Source organism: Neopsephotus bourkii, unplaced genomic scaffold (genome assembly GCF_033783945.1).
Source record: "Neopsephotus bourkii isolate Nb327-2 ecotype Australia unplaced genomic scaffold, CSIRO-AGI_Nbou_v1 NB_85, whole genome shotgun sequence".
NCBI classification, from domain to species: domain Eukaryota; kingdom Metazoa; phylum Chordata; class Aves; order Psittaciformes; family Psittacidae; genus Neopsephotus; species Neopsephotus bourkii.
Genome location: NW_026900602.1, coordinates 55890 through 73107, shown reverse-complemented (window position 1 = coordinate 73107; position 17218 = coordinate 55890). Strand labels below are relative to the sequence as shown.

At 61.1% G+C, this 17218-nt stretch overlaps 1 protein-coding gene across 1 annotated transcript; it reads left to right on the top strand.

Annotated features, from left to right (window-relative positions):
* The first annotated feature begins 715 nt into the window (after positions 1–715).
* Positions 716–15605, top strand: TFCP2 (transcription factor CP2). Its single transcript, XM_061354983.1, has 15 exons — positions 716–974; positions 4485–4636; positions 5499–5575; positions 5663–5768; positions 5974–6080; positions 6656–6808; positions 8794–8904; positions 9504–9592; positions 10274–10322; positions 11225–11318; positions 12359–12449; positions 13624–13730; positions 14598–14740; positions 15277–15328; positions 15454–15605. The coding sequence occupies exons 1-15, from the start codon at positions 853–855 to the stop codon at positions 15489–15491; spliced, it is 1491 nt and encodes a 496-aa protein (XP_061210967.1). The 5' UTR covers positions 716–852; the 3' UTR covers positions 15492–15605.
* The last annotated feature ends 1613 nt before the right edge of the window (positions 15606–17218 follow it).

The window sequence follows — 17218 nt, the reverse complement described above, 5'->3', positions numbered from 1 at the left end:
GATGCGGCTCCGCTTCCCTGTGTGCTCCCCCCACCCCGGGGACAGCGGGTTTGGGGGGCTCGCCCCCCATTTCTCCAGGGGAGCGGTGAGGGACGGAGGCGGCTGGAGGGGGGGTGTTGGGGCCGGGACATGGGGATTGATGCACTTGATGTAGTGGTGTGAAATAAACAGTATTTTTCTTTTTTCTTTTCCTTTCCCGTTTTTTCGGCCGGGGGAGGTGGGGGGAGGGCGGCTCTGGGTCGGTTTCGTTCCCTCCATCCCCGCTGCAGCCCCGGGAGGGAGGAAATCCCCGCTCCCCGTCCCGCAACCGGAGCAGGGATGAGCCGGGACCGGGATTCGAACCCGAGACCCTTTACAAGGCACCGCACCGCCCCCCCCTCAACCAGCGCCCCAACCCTTTCCCCTCATCCAATCCTAGCGCTGCTGCTCCTACACGAAGCTCTCCATTGGCTGTCGCACACGGCGCGTCACCGGCGTCGCGCGGCTCCCATTGGCCGAGCACGGCGAGGGCGGGGCGAGGGCTCCTCGCTGCCACCGCCTCCATCTTGCGGGGCCGCGGCCCGGGGCCCTCGACGGGGCTCGGGGGGCGCGGGGGGAGCGGCCCCGGGGCACCGGGGGGGGGCGGCGGCAGGGCCTTGGTGGGGGGCTCCCCGTGGGAGCGGGGAAAGGGGCCTGGGGTTGCCCCGGCAGCGAGGCCCCCTCGGGGGCTGCCGTCCGGAGGGGCTCGGGGCAGGCGCGGCCCCTCGGAGGGGTGTGAAGGGGCAGCGGGCCGGGGCTTGGGGGTCCCGGGTCAGAGAGGCCGGAAGGAGCCGCTCCAAGCGCTCGGTGACCCCGGGAGAAGCGGGGAGCAGCATGGCCTGGGCGCTGAAGCTGCCGCTGGCCGACGAGGTGATCGAGTCCGGGCTGGTGCAGGACTTCGACGCGAGCCTGTCGGGCATCGGGCAGGAGCTGGGCGCCGGGGCCTACAGCATGAGGTGAGGGGGGGACGGGGCCGCCCGTCGGGCCTCGCACCGGACGGGACCGGGACGCGGCTGCGGGAGCTTGGGGCTGGGGTCGCGGTGTTGGGGACTCGCGGGGCAGCCCCTTGGGGTGTGCGGGGCCCCCTGAGGCCCCCGCTGTGCGTGGAGCTTTGGGGTTATTTATGGGCAGCGCTTTGCGGTGGGAGCCCCCCAGGAGCTGGGGACGGAGGCCGCTGGCAGGGATGGGGCTGAGCTGCCCGGGAGGAGGAGGATGCCACAGGAAGATGCCTTGACACAAACTGGGGCGTTCTGGAGCGGCTGCAACTGGAAATGGGGGGAGTCAGGACTGGAGGTGACCGGTAAGGGGGGCAAGCAGCTTCCAGGGGAGCGGGAGAGCAGCGCCTCTCAGCCAGGCTCCGTCCCCTCCTTCCTGCCAGGACAGGGAGAGCCAGCGGCCTCCCAGAGCCGGCCCTGGCGGTGGAGCTGTCGGAGCCTTTGGGGTTGGTTTAAGGGGGGCGTTGGGGCAAAGCCCGCAGTAGGGGGGGAGCGCGTCCATCGCCCCCATGGGAGGAGGGGTCCCGCTTTGCACTGGGGGCACTTGGGAAGCTTCAGGGCTCCTTTTCCCCTTCCCTGCCCCGGTGTTTGCGCCGCTGCCGTCTGAACCCTGAGGGCTCCTTGGAGGCTGCTCCTGCGCTGGGACCAAGCAGCGGGTGCGACCTCCCCTCCCCTCATAGCTGCCCTTTGCTCCGATGCTGCGGGAAGGGGAGGGTCCCGTGGGCACCTCGGCGCTTGGAGCCTGTTCGTGGGCTTCCCCCGGGGGGGTTTCCCCGGCTCCCTATGGAAGAGGCGCGTTGGTACCTCGGGAGCGGGGGGGGGGGATCGTGCTGTGTGGTTGCTGCTGAGCCTGGAGCCTTCATGGGGCCGTTGTATGGAATCGGGTCTGGAGGAGAGCAGGGTGGCTTGGAACGGGCACGGGCTGAGTGCTTCCATCCCCTCGGTTCTTTTGCCGTTGCTTTCCCCCCTCTTTCCCACCCCAGAGCTCCCACATAAAACGACGCTGCCCCAGAGCACGTTCGGGTGCGCAGAGGAATCGGGGGCTTTGGAGGGGAACGCGGCCCCGGAGCTGCAGGAGCTTCCCCTGCTCCAAAGGGAACAGGCAGGAGCGCGCTGGGCTCTGTCTGAAGCAGCACCCACGGCTGTGGCCACGCCGGTGTGCGGGGATGCGCTGGGGCTGCTTGTGGGGTGTTGGTCCCCAAAGGCTTTGCAGCTTCCCAGCTCCCCCCTGGCGCCCCCCAAACGCTGCTGCTGAGCCTGGGGGCAATGGAGGGAGGCAGGAGAACCAAGTGCGGTTTGTGCTGCAGGGAATCTCCTCGCAGGAGCTTCCCTTGGTTGCTCTGTGGAGCCCCAGAGTGCTTTGGGTTGGAGGGACCCTAAAGCTCCTCCAGCTCCAATCCAGCCCCAGGGACCCCTTCCACTGTTGCAGGGTGCTCCAAGCCCCTGTGTCCTTGAGCACTGCCAGGGATGGGGCAGCCCCAGCTTCTCTGGGCACCCTGTGCCAGCGCCTCAGCACCCTCACAGGGAAGCTCCTGTCTGATGTCTGCTCTAAGCCATTTATAACCACGCTGTCTCTATGCTTTGTGTCCTGTTGCTCCCTGCAGCACTCGGAGCTGGCCCTGTTACCTGGGCCCTACAGTGCACACATACGGGTGCCTGAGCAACCGGAGGTCCCAGCTTGCAGTGGAAGGTGGGGTCTGGGCTGTGGCTGTGGGGTCTCGGAGGCAGGATCTGGTTGTGGATGGGGCATCCGCAGCTTCTCTGGGCAAGCTGTGCCAGTGCCTCACCAGCCCCCCAAGCTGTGGCTGCCCCATCCCTGGCAGGGCTCAAGGCCAGGCTGGACACAGGGGCTTGGAGCACCCTGCTCCAGTGGAAGGGGTTGGAGCTGGAGGAGCTTTAAGGTCCCTTCACCCCAACCCATTCCATGGGGCAGGGCTGCAGGAAGCTCACCCTCTGGGCTGCCTCAATGCCTGACTGTGGGCTCAGGGCCTCAGCCCAGCTCCATGTGTGGCAAGTGAGGATGTGGGTGGGGAAGGGCTCTCCTGCTGCTTTGGGAAGCAGCCGTGGAGGTGGAGGGAGGGTGGGCGCTCAGTCCCGTGAGGGTTAAGGCCCTGTTGGGGTGGGAGCTGGTGTTGGGCCAGATGAATCCAGTTCTTCCTTAGGAAAGGTTTTTAATGTTCAACCAAAGGGGACAGAGGAGCTGCTTTAACTCCTTCATGCACTCCACCGGCCCGCGGCCTGGAGCAGGAGCTGGCTCTTCCCCAGGGCTCAGTGAGCTCTGTCCCCTCAGCATGATTCACATGGGGCTGGGATGTGCTGGTTTATGTGCTCTGGAGCTGTTGTTGTGGCTCAGAAGGTTTGGAAGCAGTTCCTGTTAAATACACATCCATAGGCTCCACAGTGTCGCTGAGGGGTTTAAATCATAGAATCATGGAATAGTGAGGGTTGGAAAGGACCTGAAGATCATCGAGTTCCAACCCCTGCCATGGGCAGGGACACCTCACACTAAACCAGGGCACCCAAGGCCTCGTCCAACCTGGCCTTGAACACTGCCAGGGATGGAGCATTCACAGCCTCCCTGGGCACCCATTCCAGTGCCTCAGCACCAAATGAGCGTTGCTCACCGAGCTCTTGTTGCCTTTGAGGTATGGGAAGTGCCTCTGAGCACAGGGATGTGCAGAGCTCCTGGCCTCACCGCAGGGACCCAGGGGCATCCTCCTGGGAGGAGTCCATAGCACAGGGCTTGGGCACCTCCCTGCTCCAGCCAGCACCGAGAGTGGCAACGCAGCACCCAGGGGGGATGAGCCCCAGCTCGGGCTGCCCTGAGCACAGCTCCCATAGCACAGCTGGGAGCCAGGAGGGTGCTGGGGCAGCATCTGGCAGGATATGGGTCTGTGAGCGTGACCCAGGAGGTGCCTGCAGGTGTCTCTGGCCCTGGGCTCTGGTTTCTCCTCCATCCCATGCATGGGCTGTGCAGCATCTTCTGACCTCTGTGCCCATCCCAAGTCCTCGGTGAGGGTTAGGGCTGTGTGGTACCCACCACCTGGGGGCTTCGGGGGAAGCTGGGGTCCATCTGGTGCTGGGTGCTGGCAGGGCTCTTCCCATGTCAGAGCCTGCAGAATCTGCCCCCCTGAGATGTGTGCATGCATCGTGCTGTGGGTTACAGCTGGGGAAGGAGGGTTTGGTGCTCTGAGATCCCATGTGCCCCAAGGGCTCTGCCTGAGCTGACACCCTGGGGCTGGGGGGGGTTTGTAAGCACAGAGGAGGCAGTGGTGGCAAATGGGTGAGCTTGAGCTGAGCAGGACTCCAGCTCCTGCCATAGGGGAAGGAGCTCCTGGGTGCTCTGCTGGGAGCATGGGGAGTGCAGAGAGAAACCAGCTCCAAGCTCTTCCTAAGAGGAGGACCTCAAACCCAACCTCATCTCCTTACAGCCAGAGCTGGGGTGACTCTGCCTCACAAATCTCTTTGCAGCGACGTCCTTGCCCTGCCCATCTTCAAGCAGGAAGAGTCGAGTTTGCCTCCCGAGAACGAGAACAAGATCCTGCCTTTCCAGTACGTGCTGTGCGCAGCCACGTCGCCTGCCGTGAAGCTGCATGATGAAACCCTCACCTACCTGAACCAAGGTGAGGGGGGCCCCGTGGGCCTGTGGAAACAGCATGGGAAAGGGAGCTCTGCCTTTGGACATCGCTGTTGGGGATGGGAGGTGCTGGGGTAGGGACTGCAATCATAGAATCACACAGTGTTTGGGGTGAAGGGAGCTTAAAGCTCCTCCAGCCCCAGGGACCCCTTCCACTGGAGCAGGGTGCTCCAAGCCCCTGTGTCCTTGAGCACTGCCAGGGATGGGGCAGCCCCAGCTTCTCTGGGCACCCTGTGCCAGCGCCTCAGCACCCTCACAGGGAAGAGCTTCTGCCTCAGAGCTCAGCTCAGTCTCCCCCCTGGCAGGTTCAAGCCATTCCCCTTGCCCTGGCCCTGCATCCCTTGTAATATAATGGAGTAATCAGCCCCATGGAGTGGTAAATCCCACAGTGCTCCTGTTTGGAAGTGCCACATCCTTCCCCTTGCTGCCTGTGCTCTGCCTACAGCAGTGGCGTCAGTGCTCTGTGGGATTAACCTGATGGAAATACACATGTGTAGGGGTTAACTGGTGTATCCGTGTGGGGTTCCAGCCGTACCCACTGCTCCCAGGTAGAACTGGAAGATCAGGGTTGCTGACCAAAGGCAGGTGAAGCTTATGGAATAGGTTTCTTCCCTGTTCCTGATCTTGGGTTAATAAAGGTGATTCCTGGGAGGCTCTGCTGCAGGAAGGGCGAGGATTGTCTCTTCCTGCAGAGGGGTGTTACAGCTGTGGCTCCAGTGCTTGTGTCCCCCCCACCGAAACACAGCAAGAAGATGCAGTGCTGTGTCTGGTGTGGCAGGAACCGGTGTCAGAAGGAGGAGAGGTCCATCCCCAGCTAACCTCGAGGGGTCTTTGTCTCCCCCCCCCAGGGCAGTCCTATGAAATCCGGATGCTGGACAACAGGAAGATCGGGGAGCTGCCGGAGATCAATGGGAAGCTGGTGAAGGTGAGTGGGGAGCAGGAGGATGTGTGGAGCCAGGACCCTCCCCTGCAGGAGGGAGCAGCTCCAGGCCCTGACTGCATCCCCTTGCAGAGCATATTCCGGGTGGTGTTCCACGACCGGCGGCTGCAGTACACGGAGCACCAGCAGCTGGAGGGCTGGCGCTGGAACCGGCCTGGGGACAGGATCCTGGACATCGGTGAGTCCCATGGCAGGGGCTGGAGGAGATGGAGGAGCCTCAGATACCTCCAGCCGGGCTCCTGCCCCTTTGATGTTAAGGGGAAGGTGCTCTCGGGGTTCTGCTCTTTGGGAGATGCGGTTGCTTCTTCCCTATGTTCCCTGGCAAGGTCTCCCCCCTCTTTCTGCTACCAAAGGCAGCTTGTCCTCTGTTTGTGCCCCTGCAGATATCCCAATGTCTGTGGGCATCATTGACCCCAGAGCAAACCCAACTCAGCTCAATACTGTGGAGTTCCTATGGGATCCTTCCAAGAGGACTTCTGTGTTTATCCAGGTAAGAGAGAAGTGGAGAAGCTCCTGTTGATAGGAGAATACAGGTTTTCCAAGGGGGAAGAAGATGGGTTTTGAACTGGGAGCACTGAAACAGCAGCCAGATGCTGCAGTGGTAGAAGGCTGTCAACTAAAATACCCCCAACCTGCAGCAGTGCAGGAGAGCAGCAGTTTGTGCATCAGCCAGGCACAGGCACAGGGAGTTTTACACGTTCTGGTGGTGCTTTAGGTCCTGCTGCTCCCATGATTTGGGTCTCCCATCAGCAGCAGCTGCCTCAAACCCCTGTCTGCAGCCTGGGATGCGAGCAGGCTGCAGCATGGGGAGGCTGCTGCAGCTCAGCTCTGTGCTGCTGATCAGGACTCACTTGGACCAGTGAGGGGTTGCAAAACGTGTGGAGAATGTGGCTCCAGCTCTGCTGTGCCATCCCCTTAACTCCTTCCTGCTGGGGGTACTTGGTGAGCCCCATCCCAGCGCTGGGTTCCACCCTGGGCTGTCCTGGCACCCCCAAGGGAAGGGGAAGCTTGTGGCTCTTCAGACATGGCCCAGTTCCTAACCACAGGCTGCTTTGCCTTCCCCAGGTGCACTGTATTAGCACCGAGTTCACCATGAGGAAGCACGGAGGAGAGAAGGGGGTGCCCTTTCGGGTCCAGATCGACACATTCAAGGAGAACGAGAATGGGGAGTACACGGAGCATCTGCACTCTGCCAGCTGCCAGATCAAGGTCTTCAAGGTACCTCAGCCCATTGGTGGCCTTTTCCCACTGAGAAACAAACTGGGACTCAGTCCCAGGCCACACTGCAGCCCCAGTGAACAGCATGGGTGCAGGCCCATGACCAAGGCTGCCTGCAAGAAGGGCCTCTTGTTCCTTCTGGTCTTGCCTTGCTGCCCTCTCCCTGGTTCCTCCTCTCTCAATGCCATTGAGGCTTCAAAACCAGCGAGCCAAGAGCAGCCTACAGAGAGGATGTGGCTGCGGTTGCCTCTGTTGGAACCTGCCACATTTAGGCTTGAGTCTTACCAGCTTGGGAGATCCTGGGAGCTTTAGTGTCTGTCTGAACTCCTCCCTTTATTCTTCCCTGCGTCTGATGGTCCCCCTGCATCTGATGGCACCCCTGCATCTGATGGGCCCAGCTGCATCCGATGCCCCCCCTGCATCCGATGGTCCCCCTGCATCCGATGGTCCCCCTGCATCCGATGGTCCCCCTGCATCCGATGGTCCCCCTGCATCCGATGGTCCCCCTGCATCCGATGGTCCCCCTGCATCCGATGGGCCCCCTGCATCCGATGGTCCCCCTGCATCCGATGGGCCCCCCTGCATCCGATGCCCCCCCTGCATCCGATGCCCCCCCTGCATCCGATGGTCCCCCTGCATCCGATGGTCCCCCTGCATCAGATGGCCCCCCTGCATCCGATGGGCCCCCTGCATCAGATGGTCCCCCTGCATCAGATGGTCCCCCCTGCATCAGATGGGCCCCCTGCATCAGATGGTCCCCCTGCATCCGATGGTCCCCCCTGCGTCCGATGGTCCCCCCTGCGTCCGATGGTCCCCCCTGCGTCCGATGGCCCCCCTGCATCCGATGGCCCCCCTGCATCTGATGGGCCCCCCTGCATCCGATGGTCCCCCTGCATCCGATGGTCCCCCTGCATCTGATGGGCCCCCCTGCATCTGATGGTCCCCCTGCATCCGCCCTCTCCAGCAGCCCAAGTGCCTGGTCCCTGTTCCAAATCCTGTCCCCACAGCCAAAGCCATGATATGGCAGGGGCATCCACGGTGGCCTGGATGACTGAGGAGGGTCCTTCCTGCTGCCTGGTAGCCAGGTTGCCTTGTCCCTGAACATCTCACCTGTGGCTCCTCTTCTCCCTGTCAGGGCACGCAGTGGGGCAGGCACCTGTGCTGCTGCTGACCTGGCATCTCCCTCCTTCCTCTGCCCTTGTTGCCTGTTTGGGGGTGACATTGTGCAGGCAGGGGGTGGTTGTCAGGGCTTGCTTGGCCTCTGGCTGCTCCCTCAGTGCAGGCAGCCAGAGCAGGGGGCTATGGAGCTGGGAGTGAAGGGATGAGGAGCAGCACCCAGAGAGTGGGGCTGGGAGGCATCGGGGGGTGCATTCCTGCTCTCTGTGCTTGGGGGTTTTGGCTCTGGTGACCTTGAAGCAGGAAAACCCAAAGCAATGAAGGGGCAGCTTCAGGGCATGGTCTCTGGCAGGGGGCAGTGTGGGTTGGGCTCCTGCCCCTCACAGCTGGGTTCTGTTGGTGACCTCCAAGAGATGCTGGGGGCCCTTTCCCCATGCGTGTTGGTGTCTGGAGCCCAGATCCTTCCTAGCCACCAGAAGCAGCAGTCCTGAGCATGGAAACCTAAGAGCAACCACTAGGTTTTCATGGCAGAAACTGGTCCTTGGGCCACCAGAAGCAGCAGCACCTCCTCACCCAGAGCACTGTGGTACCTTGTTCAGGTCTCCAGTTTGATGTCCAAAGGAAAAGAGACCAGGACACTGGGAGACTGGGAGGGGGTGTGGGCAGAAGGGGATTTGGGGTTGTTGCACAAATGGTTCATTCTCTGTGCAGCAAACCCCATCCCCTTGTCCTTTTCCCTCTGTAAAGCACCAGGTGAGTGAGGATGAGGATGTGTCACCCTTTGTGGTCCTTGCCTTTACTGCCCATCTCTTCCCCCATCTGCTGCTGCCCTTCCCTGCTGCTGTTCTCACAGGAGTTCTCCTTTCCAGCCCAAAGGAGCTGATCGGAAGCAGAAGACGGACAGGGAGAAGATGGAGAAGCGAACACCTCATGAGAAAGAGAAGTACCAGCCTTCCTATGAAACCACAATCCTCACCGAGGTAGGGCCCCCAGCCAGCACTCGCAGGGCTCTTGTCACCAAACCTGGCTCCTTTTGCCTGCACGTGGCAGGGAATTGGCTCTTCTGCTTCCCAGCCTCTGGCCAGGGTGGGAATAGCTGCAGGACAAAAGCAGGATCAGTTCTTACTAGACCTGGGAAAGGGCTCTTGTGCCTGGCAGTGGGATGGGATGTCCCCACTCAATAGATCAGCTCATAAGAGGTGGTTACTGGGGGAAGGAGCCCTCATCCTGCCCCAGGGTGATCTGGGAATGCTTCTCAGGGCCTGATTCATGCTCAATCCACCATGGATTTGCTGCTTGGAGGAACCCAGGCTGGTGGGCACTGGGTGTGCAGCCAGAGCCAGAGCACTGGTTAGACCCCAGCTCTCTCTGCTTGACTTGTGTGACTTTGGGCCTTTTGAGGTTAAGAATCACTAAACCAATGTGCAGTCGCTTGGCCTGGCTGCTTTTGGTCCCCTGCTTTAGTGTTTAATTGTGCTTCATAGTCAGTGAGGAGGTAGCTGCTCACCTGTGCTGAGCAGAGCAGATGTGGGAGCTTGTTCAGAGCAATCCTGTGATGATTCTGGGTTCTCCTTTCTAGTGCTCCCCCTGGCCAGAGATCACCTACGTCAATAACTCCCCATCCCCTGGCTTCAACAGTTCCCACAGCAGCTTTTCCATTGGCGAAGGGTGAGTTGGGAGAAGAGCTTGGCTTGTGTGAGAGGTCATGGAATCATGCAATGGGTTGGGTTGGAAGGGACCTGAAAGCTCCTCCAGGTCCAGGGACCCCTTCCACTGGAGCAGGGTGCTCCAAGCCCCTGTGTCCTTGAGCACTGCCAGGGATGGGGCAACCCCAGCTTCTCTGGGCACCCTGTGCCAGCGCCTCAGCACCCTCACAGGGAAGAGCTTCTGCCCCAGAGCTCAGCTCAGTCTCCCCTCGGGCAGGTTCAAGCCGTTCCCTTGCCCTGTCCCTGCATCCCTTGTCAAGATGGATGTGTCTGGGCTGACCCTGGTGAAAGGGAGGCTGCAGGGGGTTGAAGCAGCCCGTGCCAATGAGGGACAAATCCAGTCAAAGCCCTTGAAGCTGTTGCTTGTGGCTGCAGCCAAGCTCAGCTCTGGCACAAGGAGCATCTGCTCCCAAGCTCAGCTTCCAGCCCACCTCACTCTGCCTTTCCCTCCTGTGTTCATGCTCTTAACACCCCACTGCACCACAGCAGTGCTGCCGCCCCACGGAGCTGCCGTCCCTGTGTCCCAGTGCTCCTGGTTATGGGATGTGGAGGGTGGGGGTTGCTGCTGGCCAGGATCCTGCACAAGAAGGGGGGGAGCAGCTCTAACCTCTTGTTCTGCTCTGTCTGCCTCTTCCCAACGCAGCAATGGCTCTCCGAACCACCAGCCCGAGCCCCCTCCTCCCATCGCAGATGTAAGTCTCACCTCAGCTTATGCCTGTAAGGGTGCTGTGCAGGTCAGAACGTGGGGTTTGGGGTGCAGAAGGGGGTGGGGGTGGCCGCAGTTTGCTGGGGATGAGTCTGCTCTGGTTGAACATCCCTGGGGAGCTGAAACCCTTTCTCTGACTCCTCATTAGACAAAGAGGTGATGGAGTGAGAAGTGCCCAGTGCAGCGCTGGGGGCAGTGTCCTGGAGCTCGCTGTGAGCTGTGATTACAGAATCATGGAACGGGTTGGGTTGGGATGGACCTGAAAGCTCCTCCAGCTCCAGGGACCCCTTCCACTGTTGCAGGGTGCTCCAAGCCCCTGTGTCCAACCTGGCCTTGAGCCCTGCCAGGGATGGGGCAGCCACAGCTTCTCTGGGCACCCTGTGCCAGCACCTCAGCACCCTCACAGGGAAGAGCTTCTGCCTAAGAGCTCAGCTCAGGCTCCCCTCGGGCAGGTTCAAGCCATTCCCCTTGCCCTGTCCCTGCATCCCCTGTCCCAGCCCCTCTCCAGGTTCCCTGCAGCCCCTTTAGGCACTGGAGCTGCTCTCAGGTCTCCCCTTCTCTTCTCCAGGCTGCCCCAGCCCAGCTCTCTCAGCCTGGCTCCAGAGCAGAGCTGCTCCAGCCCTCGCAGCATCCCCATGGCCTCCTCTGGACTCACTCCAAAGCCCCTTTTCCTGCTTCCTGCCTCGCTCCTCACTGTGCTTTCCCCTTTGCTCCCTCCCTTCTCTCTGTCCCTCTGAAGCCCTTTTAGACCCAAGCCTGTGCCGGCTGCAGCCTCTGTGTGCTGCGAGGGCTCAGCAGGCTCTCGAGTTTAGGCTCTTGGGGTGCTTCCCCCTGTGGGAACGCTCCCACACCCCCCTGAGGCCGTGCCCATCCTGTCCCTCCCTGCAGAACCTTCTGCCCACCAGCACGCCACAGGAGGCCCAGCAGTGGCTGCACCGGAACCGGTTCTCCACCTTCTCACGGCTCTTCCGGAACTTCTCCGGTAGGATCCCACATCCCCCCCGTGCCTGCCCCTTCTCTGAGCCACGGCCCGGCCTCCTCCTGCTCCTGGGGCCACCCCCATGCAAATGGAAACGGTCTTAGAATCATAGAATCATAGAATCATAGAATGGTTCGGGGTGGAAAGGACCTCAAGATCATCGAGTTCCAACCCCCTGCCATGGGCAGGGACACCTTGCTCTAAACCATCCCACCCAAGGCCTCGTCCAACCTGGCCTTGAACACTGCCAGGGATGGAGCATTCACAACCTCCCTGGGCACCCATTCCAGTGCCTCACCGCCCTTACAGGAAAGAATTCCCTCCTTAGATCCAATCTAAACTTCCCCTGTTTCAGTTTTAACCCATTACCCCTTGTCCTATCACTACAGTCCCTAATGAAGAGTCCCTCCCCAGCATCCCTATATCCCCCCTTCAGATACTGGAAGGATGCTATGAGGTCTCCCCGCAGCCTTCTCTTCTCCAGGCTGAACAGCCCCAACTTTCTCAGCCTGTCTCCATACAGGAGCTGCTCCAGCCCCTGAGCATCCTCGTGGCCTCCTCTGGACTTGTTCCAACAGATCCATGTCCTTTTTACGTTGAGGACACCAGAACTGTAAACCCTTCTTGAACCCCTCCTTCTTTATTGCAACCCAATAAACGGGGCTCCCTGAAGGCCATGTTCTTCCTCTCTCACCTCGCTCCCTGCTGCCCAACAGTGGGGACTGGGGTGGTTTCTGCTCCGAGAGCACCCTCTGATGTCAAAGCAAACCCAGGCCTGAGGGGAGCACTGTGGCTAAAGAAATGCTTCTCATTTATTTGCCTCTCCCCACCCCGATGATCCAGGGTCACCCGGGCTGGGGATGATCCCATGGGAAGCGGGGTTGCACCAGCCTGGAAGAGAACCCTTAGGGGGAAGCAGGGGGAGGTTGTTCCCAAAAGGCAGTTTGGGAATGGGCTGAGCTCCGTGAGCAGGAGGAGGGGGACCCCAGAGCCCCCATCCCAGCCCCCTGGGCTGACTCCTGGTTTCTCCCCTCACGCTGTAGGTGCAGACCTGCTGAAGCTCACCAGGGAGGACGTGATCCAGATCTGCGGCCCCGCGGATGGCATCAGGCTCTTCAACGCGCTGAAGGGCCGGTACGTGGAATCCCCTGCCCAAAAGGGACTGTTCCCTTGCACCTCTCCCTGGAGGAGCAGGGGCTGCGTTGGAACTGACCTGTCTGAGCTGGAGCATTGGGAAGGGGCCGCTGCAGCCGGGTGGGGAGGCACAGGGTTGGGTTCATCCAGGAGGGAAGGTCAGGGAGGCATCGGTGTGGGTCTCTGATATGGGGTCAGGGGTATATATGATACATGTTTCAGGGGGTCAGGGATCTGCCTCTGACAGCAGACATGGGAGCTGTGGGGACACTGCTGGGGAGAAGGGCACAAAGGACAGGAGGTGCTGCACTGCGAAGTGAGACTGAAGGAGAAGGAGCAGAGCTCGATCTGAGCTGTGGCTGCTCAGGCCTCAGGGGTGACCAATCCAGTTCAGCTGCTTGGTACCAGCTTGCACCATGCCCCTGGGACAGCTTTCCCATTACAGAATCCCAGCCTGGTTTGGGTTAAGGGACCTGAAAGCTCCTCCAGCTCCAATCCAGCCCCAGGGACCCCTTCCACTGTTGCAGGGTGCTCCAAGCCCTGTGTCCAACCTGGCCTTGAGCACTGCCAGGGATGGGGCAGCCCCAGCTTCTCTGGGCACCCTGTGCCAGCGCCTCAGCACCCTCACAGGGAAGAGCTTCTGCCTAAGAGCTCAGCTCAGTCTCCCCTCGGGCAGGTTCAAGCCATTCCCCTTGCCCTGTCCCTGCATCCCCTGTCCCAGCCCCTCTCCAGGTTCCCTGCAGCCCCTTTAGGCACTGGAGCTGCTCTCAGGTCTCCCCTTCAGGAGCCTTCTCTTCTCCAGGCTGCCCCAGCCCAGCTCTCTCAGCCTGGCTCCAGAGCAGAGCTGCTCCAGCCCTCACAGCATCCCCATGGCCTCCTGGTCTCTCTCCAGCAGCTCCACATCCCTCTTGTGCTGCTGTCCCAGAGCTGGATCAGGCCTGCAGGGGGTTGGGGGTGTCTCCCCTCCCTGCCCTGCTGCTCGTGCTCTGGGGGTGCAGAACTCTTTGCAGCATCACCAGGGTGGGGGTGACCACGACAGGTTTGCTTTGAGATGAGTTCATTGATCTCCTCCTTTCCCTCTGAGGATACTGAGCATGGGGAGTGCTGGCAGGGGGTCAGGAGCTCCAGGTGTCAGAGCAGAGGTGGGGGGGTTCAGTCCCTGCTCTGCCCACAGGATGGTGCGGCCCAGACTGACCATCTACGTGTGCCAGGAGTCCCAGCAGCTCAGGGACCTCCAGCAGAAGCACGAGGACGGGGACACAGTGACCAGCACGTTCTTTGGTAAGGGCTTCAGAGCCTGGCGGGGGCACGGCTGCTTGGGCTGCTGCAGGGGGGCATAACAGCAAACAAACCCCCTGGGGCTGCTTCCAGCCCTGCTCCTGCTGCTCACAGGTGCTCAGCATCAGTTGCCTCTGCTCTCATCCCCATGCCACTGCCCGTGGGGTTTGGGCTGCCCAAAGGCCCCTCTTTGTGTTGCTGGAGCTCACAGAGCCTGCACAGCAGCTCCAGGAGGGTCTGAGGCTCCTGTCTTCATCTCGTGGTGGCTGCTGCCGTTCTCTTTGCCTGCAGCCCAGTGCAGGGGCTGTCACAAACCGAGGGATAAGGGTGCCAGAAGATAAGGATGAGCCCTTATTAATTGCCCTGGTCCTGCCCAGCTGAGCTGTGTCACCAGCTGGGAGCTGCAGACCCTGCCTGCTGAGCTGACAGATGCTGCTGTGACCTACATTGGTGGAGCAGCAGGCACTGGGTTATCACCTCGGTGACTGGAGTGAGTGCAGAAGCAAACCAGCTCCTCCTTTCCTTGCCCTGCTCCGAGATGGATCCTCTCCCATTCCCCAGGACCTGCCTGGTGGGAGTGGGGGAACAGGGGGGGAAGCTGGGGCAGGACTGGAGCACCCCCAGGAACGGCACAAAACTGCTTGGTTGATGCCAGTCGAAACAGAAGCCTTTAGGGCAAAGACTGCATCAGTAAAGAGCCCTGCAGGGCACCGGTGCCAGGCAGAGCTGCTGCTGCTGTAGCTCAGGGCATCCTGATGGCAGCAGGAGCAGGCACCAGGGGTTGGGGGAGATGCTGCTGTGTGAGTCAGGCAGAGGTGTGGGTACCAAAGCCCCGCCTGGCATCTGCTAGAGGGGCTCTCCCGCTCGCAGTGTACCACGCCATCTACCTGGAGGAGCTGACGGCCGTGGAGCTGACGGAGAAGCTGGCCCAGCTCTTCAGCATCTCCTCCCAGCAGATCAGCCAGATCTACAAGCAGGGCCCGACGGGGATCCACGTGCTCATCAGTGACGAGGTAACAGCCTCCGGGTGCTCTCCTTTCCAACCTCCTGCACTGGGTTGCTGCAGCTCGTGTGTGGCTGAGTGTGCTCTGAGCTCCTTGGTGGAGGTTGCAGAGGAGCCTGGGGAAGGCATCCCAGGGGCAGGACTGCAGGAAGGGCCCTGCTCTGGGCTCATTGTTGAAGCCAGGAGAGCCAAAGATGCTGGTGCCTGGGGATGCTGCTGTGCTGTTGGGGGCACCTCCCTTAAACCCATGGGGTTCATCAGTGAGCAGCTCTCCCTGAGCTCACCCCAGCTCTAAAACCAGGGAGGGGAACGGCTCGGGGAGGACTTGGCTTTGAGACCCGAGGGTTTCTCTCCTTGCTTCCCTGTTCAGACCTTCAGTGCTGGAGAGCTGCAGAAGGGAGCAGTTATTTAGGGGTGAAGCACTGAGCAGCTTCCAGCCCTGTACTCTATGCCCGTGGCTGAACACGAAGCCCTCACCTGGCTGAGGCACCCGTGCTGTGTTCAGACACAGCCTTGGGCTAAGCTGGCTCTTACTGCTTCTTGCAGATGATCCAGAACTTCCAAGACGAGTCCTGTTTCGTTCTGGACACCATGAAAGGTAAGTGCCCGGCTTCCTGCTCCCGTTTCCCTCCTGCCCCTCCTGGGGGAGCTCTCGTGTGCGATCCGCTCAGCCCAATGGGTTCATGGCCAGGGGGTGGCTCATGCCCTTTGCTTCCCTTGCAGCTGAGACCAATGACAGCTACCACATCATCCTGAAGTAGGAGGGCCCGGCAGGAGGAGCACTCGCCATCCTCCCATCACCACTGGAGACCCTTCCCTTCCAGCACAAGGACACGAGCAGAGATCTGGGGACTCAGAGCATCCCCTGCAAAGCCCCCGAGTGCCGGCTCCTCGGCTCTTGCTTGCACAGGACCTCAACCTCCTGCCTCTGCTGGCTGGTGCTGACGTGCAGTGAGGATGGGAGCACTCCTGGGCAGAGCTTTGCCATGGGACCCAAGACCTGCTGAAGGCTTTGGCTGTGGCAGACGTGCTCAGCTCTGCTGTGGGGCACCGGTGGCGCTGGCAGACTGGAGAGAACATGAACACAAGTGGCCCTGGGGCCGGTGCTGAGCTGGGCAGGTCTCCTACACTGCGTGCTGTGCGGCTGGGGGGGTCTTCAAAGGTTTGATTAAGCTTTCATTTAATGCTCCATTCTGTTAGACAGAGGTGGGCACTTGGGGTTTCTCCTCTCCACCCACCTGAAAGTGGCACTGGCTCCATGGGGGCCGTCCCTCTTCCCATGAAGGGGGAGGTCAGGAACTCTTCCATATGGATTGGGGTGTACAAAGCTGGAGCAAACCGTGGAGTGCAGCAGAGGTGGATAAAGAACTAGCGAACGAGCGTGCTCTGGGGTTCTTGGCTGCAGCTTATAGGGAGTGCTCTGCCCCTGCATCCCCCTGTCTCAGCACTGGGGGAGCCCTGAGCACGCTGAGGGGATGGAGGCAGCAGCATCCCAGGGTTATGGAATGCAGGGTTCCAGGCCAGCAGGGACATCTCTGGGGTGAAGAATCTGGCCTCACGTTATAGATCCTGTGCAAAACCATCTGGTAGAGACTGCCCATGGTACGGGGCTGCCTGCCATGAACCCGCAGCACGACCTGGGGGTGTCTGGAGCCAAAACACAGGAGCAGAAATGCAGGGCAAAGCTCAACTGATGCTCTGGGGAGCTCCAGCACAAGGCAGGGCCTGGGGGTGCGTGAAGCCACTGCTGGATGTGACTCTCACGTTGGCCATGGCCCTGCTGCCGGGCTTGGCCAGGACCTGGAGGATGCAGGGGTGAGGCCTGGGAATGGTGGGGGGTTGGCAGCAGCCGTCTGGGCTGGTTTGCCCAGGGCCTGGCCCCTCACTGCCTGGTGATTGCAGGTAGGAGGAGGTGGCCACTTGGTCTCTGTGCTGGGCTTTGGGCTCATTTGCTTCCTAAACACTGGCCCTGAGCTGGGGAGCCCTAGGATGGTGCCAGGAGAAGACATCAGAGACATGAACCAATTCCACCTGCTTCTCCCTGTGCACGTTCAGGTCACTTGGGAAGATAGAATCATGGGATGAAGGACCTTAAAGCTCACCCAGTCCCAACCCCTTTCCACTGGAGCAGGGTGCTCCAAGCCCCTGTGGCCAACCTGGCCTTGATGGGATGGGGAATCCAAACCTCCACTGAACCCATCCCAGTGCCCCAGCACCCTCACTGGGAAGAGCCTCTGCCTTACCCCCAACCTGAACTCCCCCTGTTCCAGTCTGAACCCATCACCCCTTGTCCCATCGCTCCAGCCCCTCATGCAGGTCCCGCCCCAGCATCCTTGGAGCCCCCTTCAGCCACCGGCACCGGCTCTGAGGCCTCTTCTCCAGGCTGCACCCCCGCTGCTCCCAGCCTGGTTTTCCCTCTTGGGCTGCAGGAACCCCGCTGGAGCCGTGGGCCCTGTGAGCCCGGTGCTGATGGTGCCGAGTGCACTGG